The sequence below is a fragment of the Delphinapterus leucas genome, chromosome 8 (genome assembly GCF_059928025.1).
Source record: "Delphinapterus leucas isolate spDelLeu-1000000601 "Yukka" chromosome 8, BTC_Dleu_Yukka2, whole genome shotgun sequence".
NCBI lineage: Eukaryota > Metazoa > Chordata > Mammalia > Artiodactyla > Monodontidae > Delphinapterus > Delphinapterus leucas.
This window is the reverse complement of record NC_143136.1, coordinates 71717303-71736680: the sequence shown is the minus strand read 5'-3', so window position 1 is coordinate 71736680 and position 19378 is coordinate 71717303. Positions and strand designations below refer to the sequence as shown.

The following is a 19378-nucleotide window of genomic DNA, read 5'->3' as shown; positions in this document are numbered from 1 at the left end:
GGGAAGGAATAAATTGGGAACTGGGATTGATACATACACACTACTATATATAAAATGGATAACTAATAAGGATGTACTGTATAACACAGGGAACTCTACTCAATACTCTGTAATGACCTATTTGGGAAAAGAATCTAAAAAAGAGTGGATATATGTATATGTATAACTGATTCACTTTGTTGTACACCTGAAACTAACACAACATTGTAAATCAACTATACTCCAATAAATTTTTTTTTAAAAAACACTGGATTTTTAGGTGAAGGGGATTTGATTTCACTTCTAATGTAACTTATATAATTTTACCACTTTGAAATGTTAGGGTTTTTTTTTTTTTAGCCTAATAGATCCATTATTTTAAGTGATCCAGGCAAAGAGCTTGAAAAGGAAGTATATACAGACTTTTTAATCTATAAATAAAGAGGATATTATTAAATCAACCTTAATTATACTATTCATATGTTCTATGTTATTTCTATTTTCCCTGTCTCATTTGTTGATAAATAAGATGAGCGTTAGAGTCTCTCATTATTATTTTTATTGAAAAATTTTAGCAATATAATTAATATTTTTGCTTTATATATTTTGATATCTTTTAAGTGTGTAAAGGTTCTTGACTATTATAACTTCACTGTAGATTGTACCTTTAATCAATAATAAGATCTCATTTTCCCATTTAATGTCTTTTTACTTCAATTGTATTTTATCTAATATTAATACTACAACTCTAGCTTTTTCATTCACATTTACACAATATAATTTTGCCCATTATTTTAATTTTCCCATTCTAAGTTTTACATTAAGTTTGTGATTATTAACTCAATGCTACTTGGGTGAATAAGGCCCATACAGCAAATTATAAAGAAATAAAATAACATAAGTGGCCAAGGAGTAATAAATTGGAGACCGTAACAAATTGGAGAGTGATGCCACATTTTGGTGGGCCATTGGCTAATCAGCACTAATTATTGCTGCAATATGAAAATGTTGCCAGTGGTTTTAATTTTAAAAGGAGTGTCAGAAAATATGGATTTTATCAAAATGTTTTGATTCTGAAACACTTTGTGGTCCCTTCCTTCCAGGAAAAGAACATAATACTCCTTGGGCTTTTGGAAAGGTACTAATTGGCAAGATTTGTTTTAGGTATCTTTCGACAGCATAGAGTTGGGTTTCATTACTGAACACATTTGCAAACTTGGACTTAAACATAACTGATAATGGATACATCTGGTCTTCTGCCATCTTCTTTATGCCGGACTTTATGCTTTGTTATTTTATTCCTTTATAATTTGCTGTATGGGCCTTTTTTCCCCCACTCATTACATATTCAGTAGATGAACATACTCTTTACAGTTTTAAAAAAATACAGACTCTGTGTTTCTAAATATGATTTCCAGGTAAAATGAAGAATTTATTATACTTTCAGTTTTCACAATCATTTTATCTCTTTACATCTCAGTTTTTATTTATAAACAGAGTTATAAACTCTGGTATTAACCAGAGTTAACACCTGGTTTTATTAAAATATTCTTGTTTCTCTTTCAGAATTTAGGATAATTACATTCTAACTTTAGGATAATTTAGGGTAATTTTATAATTACATATATTGCATTATTTAGACTGGGGCTATGTTTTTATGTTATGTATTCTTCCTTCTAATTCTTTAACAACAAAATACCTGTTCATGTGTTTTGATTTTTATTCATCTCTCAACTGGAATATGTCTGAAATTTTTTTCAAGTAGGGAGCATTATCAATTACTATCTTCACAAATGAAAAACCACACAACTGGGAACTAAGATCCACACATTGCCCACATTTTCCAGTTCAAGACTCTTTAGACGTCAATTTTTAAAATGCCTTCTTATATTTAATGTCCTAGAGAAGAAGGCTAGCTGGATTTTGTGTTTTGGTACCTGTTTTATTTTTGCTATTTTTCTTTGAAGTCTTTGTTTTTTTGAGTCAAAATGATCAGGAAAGTATTCACTAGGGTATGTCCAGGTGGTGATTTCTTTTCCTTAATTTTGCGTGGTATACCCTGAATCCTTGATTTACAAGTTCTGGTCTTCTTTTTTTTTTTTTTTTTTTTTCGGTACGTGGGCCTCTCACTGTTGTGGCTTCTCCCGTTGCGGAGCACAGGCTCCGGATGCGCAAGCTCAGCAGCCACGGCTCACGGGCCCAGCCACTCCATGGCACGTGGGATCTTCCCAGACCAGGGCACGAACCCGTGTCCCCTGCATCGGCAGGTGGACTCTCAACCACTGTGCCACCAGGGAAACCCCAAGTTCTGGTCTTCTTTTCGATTCAAAAAGTGAGGGGAGGGACTTCCCTCGTGGTCCAGTGGCTAAGAATCTGCCTTCCAATGCAGGGGACGCAGGTTTGATCCCTGGTCTGGGAAATAAGATCCCACGTGCCGTGGGGCAACTATGCCATTGCGCCGCAACTACTGAGCCCCCACATTCTGGAGCCTGCACGCCACAACTACAGAGCCTGTGCGCCGCAACTACTGAGCCCACGATCTCTGGAGCCCGCGCACCACAACTACAGAGCCTGTGTGCTGCAACTACTGAGCCCACGATGTCTGGAGCCCGCGCACCACAACTACAGAGCCTGTGCACTGCAACTACTGAGCCCACGCTCTCTGGAGCCCGCGCACCACAACTAGAGAGCCTGTGCGCCACAACTACTGAGCCCATGCTCTCTGGAGCCTGTGCACCACAACTAGAGAGAAGCCTGTGCACTGCAATGAAGAGCCCATGTGCTGCAATGAAAGATCCCGCATGCTGCAACTAAGACCCCACACAGCCAAAAATAAATAAATAAATAAATTTAAAAGTTCATTCTCTTAAAAAAGAAAAAAAAAAGTGAGGGGAAAAATAAATTGTGAAGTAGAAGCCCCTCATACCTATGATTGTCCCCAAAGCTTCTGAAAATATTCCCTCTATGGCAGCAACACCTTGCCCATTTCTCCACATTATCTTTAAGGACATCAAGAAAACTGTTCAGGAATCCTCCTTCTACATAACATCAAAATCACAGTGGCTTATTGACTCCATCTTTGTTACATCTCTGATCACTTCCTTACTGTCCCATCTTACTGCCCTTCTTCAATGTAGTTTTCTACCAGCTGGGCTGTAATAGCCTTATAATTAATTGTTCTGCATCTACCTACCATGTCTGTCTGCCTGTCTGTCTGTTTCTCTCTCTCTCTCTCTCTCTCCACACACACACACACACGCACAGACACACACACACTTTGTTTTTGTTCATTTGTTTTTTGTCTATTGACTTATTAAACTCCTTCCCTGGCAAGAAAGGGTGTTCTAATTTTATACCCAAATTCCATTTTCTAGCTAAGTTCTTTGGCTCATTTCTCTTTCACCATATCTGTATATTCTAGTCCCAGTTCCTTTGCTTATGTTCTGCTTTCCCTGGCTTTTTCTCCCAACTTAACTTTCAAATATTACCTTACTTCCTAAGAACCATCCTTCTTCATAACATTTTCCCCAATTATACCTCCCAGAAACACTTCCTCCCTCCTCTAAATTCCCATGGCCTCTCCTTACTCGTGTTCTAGATTTTTCCACCATACTTTTCTTATCCCCACTGCTGGACATTATTACACTACACAAAGGGTGGGGACTCTGTCTCCTTCATCTCTGAATCCCTCATAGCGTCTTGCACATAAAAATGTTTGATGTTGAATGACTGTTAAAGTACTGAATAACCCTTTTAGATAATAAAACATGTCAATTCTGAATACCTAGAGGACATCAAATTTAACAGAGAAGAACTCATTCTAAAAATATTACCTGAACTGGTCTGTTAGAAAGTGAAGAAATTTCTTTATTTCATCCATATGACTGAAGCTAGGAAGGTGCCCTCCAAGTGCTTGGCAGAATCTCTCAGCTTCTTCCCAGTTCCTCTTTCTTACAATTCTTTCTATATGAAATAGCTTAACAAAATATAATGTTAATTTGTTTCCTGGTATAATCATAAAGTATTCATAAGTTCAAAGTCAATTACAGTCAAATGTGTGGGCCCCTGAAATGGATTCTTAGAAGTGTAATAAAGTCATAGGTAAAGGCCCATATACTGTGACACAGACAGGTCCTGTTGAAAGTGTCAACTAGAGGCCAGACTGACACGGACCCTAAAATAAAATTTTTGACTTGTAAGAAGTGACAGAACTCTTCATTTGACAACAATAATTAAAGGGATATGAGAATTGTAAGCAAAGTATTAGCATGGCATGCAGCTCACCCAACTTCCCAAAACAAAAGAACCCTAGGAAAGAGCCAGTTCTGGCTCTGGCCCTGCTCTTTTGGGTAGCACATGAGTTTATATGGGAATGAGTCATCTGACACCAGACGTTCAATGATACCCTGACAAGGACTCTGTGCTCCCAAACACTTCAGTAGGTGATGTATATGTCTGGGAAGGAGCACAATTTGGACAAAAACATGGACTAGGATAGTAGACAGATAGCTTCATTGAGGGATTGAATGAGAATATTACTTTACCTTATAACAAGAAAGACCTGAGGGGGAACTATGCCAGCCTTCAGGACAGGGGTCTTCAGGCTTGGGGGCTGCTTTTTCAGGCTCAGGGCGCTCACTTATTTTCTTGCAAATTGAAAGTGCTCTGAAGCTTCTGCAGTCTTTTACCTCCCACTTTCCAAGAGACTTTCCCGTAGCCATAGCCACACACCCTCCTGGAGAAGCTGGGGTTGAACAGAAAAGTTTAATTAAAAATAACATTAAAGGGACTTCCCTGGTGGTCCAGTGGTTAAGAATCCACCTTCCAATGCAGGGGACGCGGGTTCGACCCCTGGTCAGGGAACTAAGATCCCACATGCTGCGGGGCAACTAAGACCGTGCACCGCAACTACTGAGCACGTGAGCCACAACTAGGGAGAAGCCTGCATGCCACAACTAGAGAGAACCCAGTGCACCACAATGATCCCGCATGCCTCAATGAAGATCCCAGGTACTGCAACTAAGACCCGACGCAGTCAAAAAATAAAATAAATATTTTTTAAAAACATTAAAAAATTAAAGCCCAAACATTTTCTAGTGCCTACACACTTTGTTTGATTCAAAGTGGGGAGAGAGAATAGGAAAGAAAATGGAGGAAATAAATGTGTTGTTCACAATAATAATGATGACAGTAATACAGAGAAGTGTTTACTACTTGCCACGTACTATTCTAAGAGGATTAAGTGAATTGATCCTCACATAGAGTGGATTCTATTGTCACACTGAGGTACGGTGAGGATTAGTGATTTGTCCAAGGTCACATGTGAGAAAGTTGCTGATCCAGAATTGGAATCTAGGTGGTGTGCGTGTAGAGCTGTACCCTAAACCACTATGATGCTCAGAACAGTCTAAATCGTTCATATTCACCTAACAGCTTTCAACAGTTTTTAAGCAACTTAGTAAACCTCAAAACAACACTCTCAGATTCAGATCCAAAGGAAGAGCTGGTACAATAAAGGTAAAAGGAGGTGTGTGGTAATATACATTTGTTTACTATTAATTTTATGGCAGCCAGAATTTTATTTACTCACTACAACATTAAAAGGTAGTTTGTATTGTCAGATCCATTTCCAGATGAAGAATTAGTGACTTGCCCACAATCATAGTTAGTGAGTGGAGGAGTCAGAACTTGAACCCAGATTTGTCTGGCAAAATGCCATGCTCCCTTTCCCATTACATTACACTGCTGAAAATGCACAGAGGACAAGAAGAACATACATTGCAAAGTAATAAGGACAACTTCCATTCCATCACACAGAGAAGCCATATGGTCTCATGTCTCATTATACAAGGACAGCAAGAGGAACAAGGAATTGGGAAAAATAATGCTGTGTTACCCTGGATGGGTGTGCTATTTTCTCTTATTCTACCCCCTATCCATGGCTTGCCCAATGCAAACCAAACTGGCTGAATCTGGGAGTAATAATGGTAAAGAGGACTTAAAGGCAGTCTTTCTGGCTACAGACTGAGAGAATAGCTATTACAGCTACTTCCTAAGCACCCCTGCCCCCAACCGCTGAGGCTTATCCATGAAAAATGTGACACTGACTCTACAATGTATGAGTGTCTATAAAAGAAATCATGTATTTTGTATTTTAGAACATTCTAATTTAAGATGAAATTTAACCAGGATTAGCATCTGCATCCTCCATCTTCTACAAGTAAAAAGATGACCTTGTTATTATCAATACCACTCATATTTATACTGATGATCATGTATTACAAATTTTGTGGGCATTCTCTATTTCAAATAGTGTGTTTAACTACACATTCACATGTTCCAATTTCTATGTTATAAAAATGGTCTTCATGATTCCATTATACAAACATAAGAAAATATAAATAATTCAAAGGAAGAAAAGTCGAATGCTGTCTCAAAAAGCGAAAGTCCTCTAAAAAGCATTGAATTAGAAATCAGATCTGGATTTTAGCAATTCAATAACCAGGTAACCTTCGTCAAGTAAGTCACCTTTCTAAGCCTCTGTTTTCTCAACTCTAAAATCAGAAGGGCCTTCTGAGGCCTTTTCTGGCTCAAATGTTCTGATTCTATGGCTAATTATGGTCAACGCTTCAGGCTAAAGAAGGATAAACTACCTTTCAGAATAAATAATACCTATAATACATTGCCTCCTTAATTCTCACCCATTGAGAATAATAGAAATAAACACATTCAATTTTGGAGAAAGAAGTTAAGAAGCAGAGAGGTGAAAATGTAAAGTGCTCCACAATGAAGCTTCTAGGTTCTGTTTGAGACTACGTGGAAAAGATAACAAACTCACACTGATGCTTCTAGCTCTGTGCCATTAGATGGTGGTTTCTGAGAACTGAGTTTTCTAGCTTTTATTGGGTAATTGCCGAGGATTTCATAGGGAAGACATAGTCGCTGCTTCTATTTATGGTTCCATAGACAGACTCTAGTCCTGAAAATCATCATCTCCTTCATATTTCAAAGGTATGTGAAGAACAGATTTGGGAGGAATGCCGCCTCTCACAAGTCACTGTATTCTACTGCTTTCAAGGCTAAGGCACTCACCTGGCTCAAGAAAATTCCAGTTGGAAAAGGTTACAGCCCGCTTTATTCCACCAGCACTTCCCCAACTATACTCTCCACTTGCATCTGTATCTCTCAGGCCAGTCCAGAAGTATTTTTCTGGAGACTTAGTATACTTTTTAATCATATCATTCAGGTATTCTTGCTCAAATCTACAAAATGAGAGTCAAATTAGTAGGTGTTTTTTTACAGTGACTGAAATACTATATAAATTGAAGACGCACTTTTTTTAAGGAAGATTATTTAGCAAAGGAGTTAAAAGTTCACACCTGCTAGTTACAGTCAGATTGCAGTTGGTTCCAAAGGGGACCTCATCCTTGTAAATCTTGTAACAGGCTTCTCCATGTCTCTTCCAGCCCTAAATCAGAGGAAAAATATCACACTGTCTTCTGCACTTGATAACAAGCAAGTTTCTGTTACATAAGTAACATCTTACAACTAAGGGAAATTAAGGACATGGACAGGGAATTTAAACACATGATGAGAGTGGGATACAATTTCATAGAAAACCTCCATAAGGCTGTGAGCCTGTGTCAGACAGAAGGAATGTCTTAACTTTCTTTACCCCTAATGCCTAGCTCATCATAAGAGTATAACAGTTGTTAGTTCAATTATTTTTGAATAAGAATAATACGAGTAAGAGAAGTAAAAAATCAGCGTTGAGGATATAATCATATACATTTTTATAGAAATTCATGAATAGATAATTAGTTTTCCTATAACTCTTTCTTCTTCTGTAAGAGTGCCGATATCTACGATTCACCATCTTCTGGCTTGCTCTAATGTATAAATGAACAGAACCTAGTAATTTCTTCTATTTTCCAAGTCTAAAGTATTTAAGTCTCAACTACCATATCTAACCAAGAAGGTATAATATTGCTTAGAAAAATTTCCACAGGGGTTTTACATACCTCAACTGGAGGACACATTTTATCAGATCTTGTATCATTCAATTTTTCTCCCTTTTTCTTACATACATATTTAAGTTTCTCTTCACATGATTGGACCTTCCACTGACCTAGCTTTTAAAAAACAGAAAATAATTTTTCCCACAAGAGAAATTATTTGCCACATATTTAGAATTGAACTCTTATCTTAAATCAAGATAGTTTCTTCCCACAACTATCAGGGAGGGAGAGGGGGAGGAAGGGAAGGAGGAAAGGGAGGGGGAGAAAATGAATATAAATGAATGATTAAATCTGAGAACATACTCCTAGAAAATGCTACCCAACAAACCTGGAAGCCTGTTACTTCAGCATCACCTCAAGGTCACAGTGGGGATGAATTTCATTTTCTTATAAGTGTGACAATAAAACCACCAAAGGACACTATACAGAAGTTGAAGAGAGAAGAACCCAGCCCACAGAGTTGCCAGAGTTCTAGTCTTCTTCCATATGACACAGCCAGTTTGTCCACAGGTTAAAAAACTTTGGGGCAACGATAGCCAGGACATGGAAGCAACCTAAGTGTCCATCGACAGATGAATGGATAAAGAAGATGTGGGACATATATACAATGGAATATTACTCAGCCATAAAAAGAAATGAAATTGAGTTATTTGTAGTGAGGTGGATGGACCTAGAGACTGTCATACAGAGTGAAGTAAGTCAGAAAGAGAAAAACAAATACCGTATGCTAACACATATATATGGAATCTAAAAAAATAAATGGTTCTGAAGAACCAAGGGGCAGGACAGGAATAAAGATGCAGATGTAGAGAATGGACTTGAGGACACAGGGAGAGGGAGGGGTAAGTTGGGATGAAGTGAGAGAGTGGCATGGACATATATACACTACCAAATGTAAAATAGATAGCTAGTGGGAAGCAGCCACATAGCACAGGGAGATCAGCTCGGTGCTTTGTGACCACCTAGAGGGGTGAGATAGGGAGGGTGGGAGGGAGACGCAAGAGGGAGGAGATATGGGAACATATGTATATGTATAGCTGATTCACTTTGTTATAAAGCAGAAACTAACACACCATTGTAAAGCAATTATACTCCAATAAAGATGTTAAACAAACAAACAAACAAAAGAAAATTTGGGGCAGGTCACCTAATCTCCCTGTCTGAGTTTCCTCACATTTAAGATGATGATGGTGATTAGAATAGCTACTCCCTAAGAATTTTAGAATCAAAGTTTCTGCCAACTCTACTTCAGTCTAGACGTCAAAGTTCCAGCTTTCAAATGTGCTACTTAACATTGATTTTGCTTAAGTCACTCTGCTTTCTTTGAATTAAATTTTAGTAAGTCAACTGTGATACGGGTCAGTTTTGAACGTTGGAAGCTGTCTAGATAAGCCATCAGTTCACTCTGGCCTATGGGACCTCATTTCTATCTTTGATACTCTTTTAAAGATATCCTGTGTACCCTTTTAAATAGAGCATTAAATGTGACACCCTTCTAAATTCAGCTTTACACCTTTCTAAAAACATCTTTACTATTGAAACACTTCTAAATAGCCCTATCATTTATGGCTTCCACTTAAGTCTCTCTAGAAGCCTGAGTGACACGACTGGTCTCCCAAACAATTAAGAGTCCACAGGAAAGTGCTACAAACAAAAATATAGAGATACGTATGTCCTTTCGGCTCAATAGTTTATTTTGGACTCTTCTGAAAGTCCAAAGCATGCTCAGTAAACATTTATGCATTCTATAGGAGTAAGATATTCTCTGAACAAAGTCAGACCTAATTTTTTAACAAAACTAGTTTTTCAGTTCTCAAAGTTGGCTTACTTTGATCTGAACATGAGAAGATGGGATTTTCCAGGTTAAATTGTGGCTATCTGCTAAATATCACACTGGTGGTACTGAGAGAAAGCAGCTTATCAGAAGCAATCTGGCACAAGAATCTGAGCTCTAAAGGGATTCTCTTGATCGGTTTCACACCAGAGAAGATACTCTCAGACAGGAATTGGATTGCTTCTTTAGTAATTGCTTTATTTACCTTTTCTCAGCAGCTACTGGAAAGACAGTCTACAGTGTTATTACCTTTTATTTTCTTTCCCAGCTTAAACACAAATATCCCAACCAAAGTCATCTTATTATTATTATTAGATTTTCAGGTATAACAATAAGGATATAAATAAACTTGAGGAGGTTTCCTACCTTTCCTAAATAGGAAACACAGTTGGGAGTCTTATTGTAGGGAACATGTGGCTCATTCTCATCCCAATAAGTCAGAGTAACTTCAGTACCATCTGACCACTGAAATAGAGTTGGTGTATTTATGTTCCTAAGGCCTGTCCATATTTCTTCTTTGGCATCTAAAAGAAAAATGTTTTATTTGTTTGGTTACTCAATTACATTCTTCAATATGTACACTGCTACTGATTTTTACATTCTGATATGGGGTGTTAGGAGCCTTGACGGTATTTTTTTTCTTTTAAAATTTTAATTCAGTAAATGGTATTCTTAATTAACCTGTAAAAGTATTGATAAGTTAGGCAGGCCCGATGATGAGGGCTTTTCAGGTCACTTATACAGGTAGGGTACACAGGTGGAACAGCTGTACTATGACCTGTAGGCTGGATGTTCCTGATACCTGGTTTAGATAAACCTTGCTTTATGAGAAATAATGAAACTCAACAAATACAGTCATAGATATTACAATTAGAATAAGGATATTGTCCATCACAGCCATGGAATGACTATACTGCCTTCCCAGGTAAAACAACTGGCACCATGCTGGCACAGAATAGGTATCTAGTACTTAGTATTACTATGGGTGAATCCTAGGAGGAGGTCTTAATACTGGCTCTCTAGTGTTTTGTTCTTCATTTTTCAGCTTTCAAATAATTATAAAAGTGAAACAATCATCACTTAAGTGTTGGGAGTAACTTAAACAGCATTTAGCTTATGAGAAGAGGGCAATTATTCAATCAATGGTTGTACTGTCAGGTTGGTAGTTGCTAGCTACATGCGGCTATTTAAAACTGTAAATCAATTAAAATGAAATGAAAGTAAAAATTCAGTTCTCCAGTCGCCCTAGCTACATTTCAAGGGCTCAAAAGCCACAAGTGGCTGGTGGCTACTGAATTGGACAGCACAGACTATAGAACGGTTCCATCACTGCAGAAAATTCCATTAGACAATGCTGATGTACAGGATCAAACTATAAGCTTTTCATTCTTGCTAAGAATCTGAAAACAGGGATACTTCAAAATGTTTTAAACCTCTCAAAGAGGATATCTTAAAAACTTACCCCCATTATGGAGTTTTGTGACAATCAGCTCCACATCTGCTAAAGAATGAATGCTGATGAGGTCACTGCTGAAGGTTTTGCATTTCATATGAGCCTTATCCCAGGAATCACTTTCATTTACCAGCAGATAGCAAAATCCATTATTTGGCAGCCAGTCTGCTGCATCACAGCGGGTATCTGAGTATGTCCAAACATCTGGAGGAAAAGAAGCTATTTATATTCCAGTAAAGACACATCTATTTTGAATCAGTATTTAAATTCTTGAATATTGAATTGCAAATTCTTCTTTCTTGAATCATAAGGCTTCTGGAAAACTGGAGAATGTGATGTCAGATGGTACAGTGACATGAATTTTTGTGGTGCCTAATGTATACATAACATCATAAGAGTGACTGCAGGGATTCAGATAATAATGTGACTTTAAAGTGATACAGATGTGCTACATGGCTGGCCACAGACTATTTAAAGAGGGATTGCCCTTAGTCCTAGTAGACAGAAGAAAAGTGTGGGGTAAGCCAGTTGTTGACAAATGTCTTCCTGGGTATGGGATTTGTGAGGTTCCCCTCCAGTCTCTGACTTTGAGAGATTATGAAGTTGAGCCTCCTTTTCATGTATGGTCAGCTCAGCAAAGGAATGTGCATTAATGCTCACTGTTGAACAGAGAGCAGGCAGATATTTAAGGAACATAATAAAACATTTATTCACTTCACACCCAAGAAATGGCATCACTGGAGGAAAAGGGCATCTCTGGACCTCTTCTTTCCTCCCCTCTGCTAGTCCTACAGTCCGTGGAATGAGGGACTCTTTGTTTTGACTATAATAAAACTCACTCAAGTGATGGTCAAGAAAGATTAGAGAAAAAGAGCAAGGTATAAACCATACAAAATACTTCTACCTACCCCTCTTAAAAGAACTAGAAAACAGTTTGGCTTTTCAGGCTTCATGGATTCGGACCACTTGGAATGTTTGTTATGAGAAAACATAGCATCTTAAAAATATGGACAGTTTGATTTTTACTAAACGATAAAATTCAGGTTCAGCTTCTCACACTTGTAAAATAACTCAATTAGCTTTAAGGTTCTGAAATAGCACTTATTATGATGATAGTTTACAATTATAATAAAAGAACAGAGGGAAAAACACCCATAATTGAACCTGAAATAATTATTTTCATATTCTAGTCTTTGTCTCTATGAATACATAGTTTTACAAGATTAAAATGATAGGTAGGCATATGATTTTGTTCTGCCTTTTTTTTTTTTTTTTTTTTTTGCGATACGCGGGCCTCACTGCTGTGGCCTCTCCCGTTGCGGAGCACAGGCTCCGGACGCGCAGGCTCAGCGGCCATGGCTCACGGGCCCAGCCGCTCCGCAGCATGTGGGATCTTCCTGGACCGGGCACGAACCCGTGTCCCCTGCATCGGCAGGCGGACTCTCAACCACTGCGCCACCAGGGAAGCCCCTTGTTCTGCTTTTTGTATTTTCCTGCTGGCACAGTTATTTTAATAAATGCATACTGTTCAATCATGTGGAAGCATCTTGATTTACTTAACAATTGATACTACAGGATATTTATTTGATCTATCACTAGTCATCCTGGTTTATTTTCATTTGTGCTGTTTTTTCTGCTATGCCTTTTATCGTATGGACTAAATTTGGTTTGAATCAACTTGGAAGATAAATGTTCATTTTCCCCTATTTTTTTTAAACTTAAAATATAGCTTTATGCTCCTATTTGGATGATAAGAAATTTTATGCTTTATTCTCTTCCCCCAACATTCCTTAAAGCAAGACATTTTAAAACCTCCTCTTCTCCTCCCAGTTTTAAGTATTAGTTTTTCTTATTCAGTGAGGATTTAATCAAACACCAGGTATACGGTGGGCGCTGTGAAAGACAGTAGGGCATTTCTCTTCTCCATTCTTTCAAAGACTTCTCTTTCAAACTTTTAAACTTTTCTGCAGCTCAGAAGTTGCAGCTGTCCTGTGTTTCTCTTATCCCCGAACTCCCTGGAAAAAACCCCCTCTGTGTACATATTTTGTCCATCTGCACCCCTCCTTTCTACCTGACTTAGCAACACAAAGAACTAGTCTGGCAAAGAAGGAGAGAGAGGTGGGCAAAGAAGGGGTGGGCATTGTGGGGAAGGGGGTGGGAACATTCCCGTGTCCATCATTTTTTACTTCCCACGGAGGCAGGTAATATGTAAGACCTGGTCTTAAAGCAGTGGCCCTCAAACTTGAGTGTGTATCAGAATCACGTGGAAGGCTTTTTAAAACACAGATTGCTGGTTCCCACCCACAGAGTTCCTGGTTCAGTAAATCTGGGGTAGGTCCTGAAAAATTTGCATTTCTTACAGGTACAGGTGAAGCTGATGCTCTTGGTCTGGGGAACCACTCTGCTCTAGAGAAAGAAGAGCCACCTGTGAACAGAAATATATTTCCTATCTAGAATATCTCTGCCTTCTCATGGGCATACAGCAAACCAAAGCTTTACTCATGTGGAGTTGATAATATCTAACCACAGGTTCAAAACCAAATACTCCCCTGCACTGGCAGTATCAGGTGAAGGAAAGGGGAAAACAGGTATCTGAGCTGGATTCACTTGACTTCACAAAACTGTAATTGTGGGACCTCTGTTGGAGGAAGTAAGAAAGGTACCTGTCAACTCCACTGTGTTATTTAACAGTTTCTTGCAGACGTAGGGCAGTTGAGCCTCACAGGAAAAACTCTGCCACAGACCCGAGTCGGCATCCATTCTCGCACAGCTTGATCTGCCAATTACAGGTGCACTCGGCACATCTTGAACAGCAGGATTTTCAAAGAGTTAAAAGAAGAAGGTTGGGGGCAAGGGTGGTGGTTAGAAAAAATAACTTGTATTCCTAATTTTCTGCTTTTAACTCATAAAATAGTTAAAACTTTCAACTAAATTGAAATGTTTAAGCTGCAATGGACAATCATGTGCTTACCTATGTCTTCTTAAATACAGGATATGGAGGGGGCGGAGGGGGAAGGAATACTCTGATCTGTTGTAGTTAATTTAAAAAACCAAACCAAAAACCAAACCTCTGCCCCAAACCAACTTGCATGTCGTATCTTGTGGTCAGGAGCTCTTAATTTGCTACCCTACACAATAAAAATACCGATTTATGATTCTGCCATGCCTTTAAGGCTTTAAGATTAAATTCTCTTTAAAGATTTTATTTACTGAGATAATAGAAAATTTATTTACTACTTATAAAATTCCATTAACTAAAATGCCCCATGTATTGGTATCTTCTTGTGCTTGTTTTTCTTATATGTATGCAGAATATTTTGGTACTGAAGTTAGTGTTAACTTTTACATTCTACATTTGTTAGAAGCCTATGGTTTTATTTTTTAAAAAGGTATCTAAACCTTCTTTCCAGGGGGAAAAAAGGCATTTTGGCTAGTTAGTGAGTTAGGGTTTGTTTATTTAGTATAAAATTTTCTTTAAGGTCTTTTTTTGTGTATTAAAATATAACCATTATGTTGTCAGTACTTGGGTGCTGCAGTGGAAGACACCAAGAGTTTGAGGAACTATTTCCATATCAGAGTTAAGCTGCAGATGAAACACAACATGGGTCAGTCATGGACACGTCAAGTCCTCTTAGGGACACAGAATGGTTCCTGGGCCACGTAGTGGGGCTCATTCTGCTCCTATCTAAAAATGCAGGGTCACTCTAAAGATTAGGGACAAATGCTCAGTTGCCCATGCTGGGGGTCAACTTGCCTATAATGGTATCGCAAGGGTGTAGGAAAAATATTCTTCTGAGAGGTAACCATAATAAGAGTTGTCAAGGTTTGAAATTTGTACAAGCTCTCAGGGGATGGGAAGCTCTTATTTTTTTTGAAGCTTGTGCTCTGTGCATAGTAAGCGGAAGAGGGAGCAATTACCTGGGTCCCAGTTGAGAAAGTTTAATGGCTTGTGGTCTGACCATTCCCAGCCTCTAGCAGAGTACAGCTGATTTAAACCAATCCAGAAAATTCTTGGAATGCCTTCTTTTTCTGTAAGAATTACACATTTTTAAAAAGTGACAAAATTACCTGTTATTATCTAAGTCAGACTTAAGTTTTTACTAATAGCAAAAATATCTGAAGGCCTTGATTATGAGGCAGGAACCCTGTAGGTGGCTGTCTATCCAACAAAGGCAGGTGATGCTGAGAGGCAACAAAACCGCAGTCTATTGAGAAACCCAAAGGCCGCTAAGTTAATTCAATGCTGCTTTCCCATTAGCTTGTCCAATTCCCTTTCTTCTAGTAAGAACAGAATTTTCTCAGAGTAGCTGTTTCACTATCTATTTTTAACCCTCTTGTACTGATATAGAAAAAGTAGTTTCCAATACATATCTAAGTTTTGAAGGTCTGATTATATTCCAGACTGACAGTTTAAATTCGTTAAGCACATATCATTTGCCAGGTACTAAGGACATAAAAACCAAAATGATAAAGTCCTGCCCTCATGACAATTTCAATCTAGTAGGACACAGATATGGATCCCCAAATGGTGACGTGTAACCAGTACTGTTTCAGAAATATGTACTGAGCTAGGCAAGGGATATACAACTCTAGAGTCCAGAGGAGACATTAAGGCTGGAGATACAGAATGGGACACACACACACACACAAACACATGCAAACACTCATGTTACAGTTGAGATGCATCATTCAAATTTATTATTTGACAACTAGATGACATTAGCATAAAAGAAAAAGAGAAGCAGAAATACTTTAAATAGAGAAGCTAAGTGCTGATATGCCACTCAATGTGCACATGCTCACAAGCAATGGATGCAGTCATGCTTGTTGTATGGGGCCATGTGTATTAAAAAAAGAATGTGCGAACAATTGTAAGGATTTTCACACCACTGTCAAGGAAGTCAACACCATTATTCAAGAACCTGGTAAGACTTTATCGACATCACAAAGAATTTGAAGATACTAAAGGCCAGGTAGAAGAGATAAAGCAACTAATGAAATGGTCTACAGAAGACAAGGATGATGTCGACAAACAGGAAGAGCTAACAGGTTGGAATCTCTATAAATTTGTTGAAATATTCCCAGCAATAAAACACATGATAACAGTTTCTCAATTCCTCCCAGAGAATTCTGTATGATATATTATAGTATTATATATATAATTTATGTATCTCTATATATAAATATAAAATACAATTCTATATTACATAATATATATATATTATATAAATATAAATAAATCTTAAAGTATGGATTTTGTTCCATCATACATACCAGATATATCTGTGTGATTTGCATGCAGAGAACCATATCCATACTTTAAGGGCTCTTTGAGGGTAATTTTGACTCTATGTAATTTTTGCCTTACTTTCACACTTTAGAACCCAAATGCCTAAAACAAGTAACTTCACCGTAACTGACACCTGGGAGTGGCGGAGAATCCCTGGGTAAAGCAGAAATAGCACCAGCAAAGACAAAAGCGGCCAAGAGCAGTAACCTGGACACCAACATCCAAGGGATGGGCAGGAGTCTGGGAAGAGGGTGGTAGGACAGAGGCCCAATTATCACTCCAGTGAGGAATAAATGTGAGGTTAAAAGTGAATTGTAGGGGCTTCCCTGGTGGCGCAGTGGTTGAGAGTCCGCCTGCCGATGCAGGGGACACGGGTTCGTGCCCCGGTCCGGGAGGATCCCACATGCCGCGGAGCAGCTGGGCCCACAAGCCATGGCCGCTGAGCCTGCGCATCTGGAGCCTGTGCTCCGCAGCGGGAGAGGCCAAAACAGCGAGAGGCCCGCGTACCGCAAAAAAAAAAGGTGAATTTTAAGGATACACTGTGCTTTCCAGGAGCTTCACTGTGAAAGATAGAGGCAGGGCTTCAGGGTCTAGGGAAAACATTTTTAATGGTAGAAGTTTAAACAAGTTTATAGCCTACTGGGGAAGAGTTAATAGAGTGTCGATAGAAGTATAAGAGATAGAAGAAACAGTTGATGTGGATACAATGAGCTTGGGGGAAGTAGTTAACCTTGAACGAGCTGGAGAAATAACAGTATAGATAAATTTGTAAGTGTGAGGGTGACAAACTAAGGGTTCACCTCACTTTTCTCAAGGAGATAGATGACAAGGATACTCTCTCTACTAAGGAAGGAGAAGGTGGATGTTTGGGTAGATGGCTTGAGGAGAATGCTGAAGGGAACTCTGGATTTATCCTTCTCTTTCACCTTGTTAGCATAAGCAAAGGCTGCCAGCACTGGCATAGCAAGACCTTGAGGAATTACTCTAATCTAAATCTTTCTTCATTAGTAAATGTGATTGATTTTCCAGCATTCCTAAAGAAGTCCTGGGAACTATGACATATTGATGGTACTCCAGACTCAACCATACCCTGACATTCGGAATTCCTTTCATTCATCTCTAACCAGGGATACTATAGAGGACCAATCCAACCAGGGATACTATAGAGGACCAATCCTTCCCATCTATCCCAAGTTCAATGTCCTCTTTTCCATGAAGACTTTCCAGATATCCCCCAGCAGGAAGTCTGAATAATCCTACTGCTTCCTATGAATAATCCTATTGTTCACCTGCACATGACAAGTACACATTTACAACGGAACGAAATGATGTTTGGAGGGTGTCAGGCTCTTGTTTACTTCATCACAATGTTCTATTTGTGATCTGTATTGATGATGACTTATTCTTCACTAGAATCATAAGATTTTAAAATTGTGACTGCTCTTTATGTGTCTCGTGCCAGGTGGGTGTGATAAATTTTAAGGGCCCTGGTTGGGCAAATGCAAAGGGCAGGGATTTCTTATATGGCCTGGACAATTTGGAGCCGGATTTTTTCCTTCATAGAGTCCAGGCAAGGAAAGCTATGATGCATTCCTCCAAATGCATCATTAGATTGTTTGGCAGGGCGCTGACCAATTTGAGACTCTATCAATGCCCATCTTTGCCATCAAGAATCAGATGACTGCTAGCGTAAGTTCCTATATCTAATCAAATGGACGAGTCCAATGAGCTAGATACTCTTGACTGTTCCCAACACCCCTATTCCGACATGACCCTATATTTCTATTCCTCTTCCCACAATGAGAAACTGCAGGGCCTGATAATGGTCATGCATCTGGGATGAACATCAGAAAGGCCACAGCCAGCAGGAGCCCTGACCTAGGAGTGTTCTAGCCTTGGGTCACTATCAAGGTAGTTCAAAGTGAGCAGCCCCTGAGGCCAGAGATAAATTAGAAAGAATTGAAATGTGTTGTTCCTGCTCTGGGGACTCCCAGTCCTCCCTTGAACTCTGGGGTTGAATCTGTGGTTACAGGTCCCTGGGAAGGCCAGAGCCATAGGAAATTAGACTCTCAAACAGAATCCAGCGAGGCTGAGGAAACCAAATCCCCCACCGTAGGTCCCTGTATTAGTAAAACAAAATCGAAACAAACTAATTAGGTGCAGGGCAGGCACAAAAGAGAAAGAAAGTTCTTTTAGACTGCATGGGATTTATCATCAAGAGAGCTGATTCTGCTGTATTTCTGTCAGCAAATTCCCTAGTCCCACCTAACCACTAGCTGCGAAACCCTGAGGTCCTTTGGGAATAACATTCTCCACTGTCCTCTGCGTAGGTACAACTCTTACTTCCCTGACTAGATCAAGCACTTTGATCACAAAATCTCTGATTCACTTTTGTGGGCCTCACTGTTCCTAGCCCACTGTTTAACATGGTAGTTTTCAGGGAAGGGACACAATATTAATAGGGACTTCAAGAAATGTTCCAGATGTTAAAGTACAGCTTTCTTAGGCCTTAGGAAACCAGCAATCATAATTAGGCATACTGATATCCCTAAAGAGCACTCACAGTGAAAGAGAAGCTTGGATCACTAGAAAGGGCTGTACCTCTAAAATTAGTGATATGCAAAAACTGTGGGGAGTGCCTGGCCAGGGATAGGGGAAAACTGGGTCCTTTAACACATTATCTCACTTTTATGTGTTATTAAAGAAAACTGATGCATAAAGGAACCCTGCAACATTTATTCCTCTAAATGCATCATTAGATTGTTTCGTATGGTGTTGATAGTCACACTTTGACACCTTTCTCC

General features: G+C 38.9%; 1 protein-coding gene across 2 annotated transcripts in view; it reads right to left on the bottom strand.

Annotated features, from left to right (window-relative positions):
* Positions 1-19378, bottom strand: part of LOC111172783 (CD302 antigen) — a 132958-nt gene that overhangs the window by 96445 nt on the left and 17135 nt on the right. For both annotated transcript variants that reach the window (XM_022569835.3, XM_022569832.2), the window contains exons 5-13: positions 15203-15313; positions 13948-14088; positions 11294-11488; positions 10198-10355; positions 8001-8111; positions 7359-7447; positions 7072-7241; positions 4524-4723; positions 3813-3955 (exon numbers count right to left, since the gene is read on the bottom strand). In XM_022569835.3, coding sequence (XP_022425543.1) covers positions 3813-3955; positions 4524-4723; positions 7072-7241; positions 7359-7447; positions 8001-8111; positions 10198-10355; positions 11294-11488; positions 13948-14088; positions 15203-15313 — 1318 coding nt within the window. The remainder of the gene's footprint in view (positions 1-3812; positions 3956-4523; positions 4724-7071; positions 7242-7358; positions 7448-8000; positions 8112-10197; positions 10356-11293; positions 11489-13947; positions 14089-15202; positions 15314-19378) is intronic.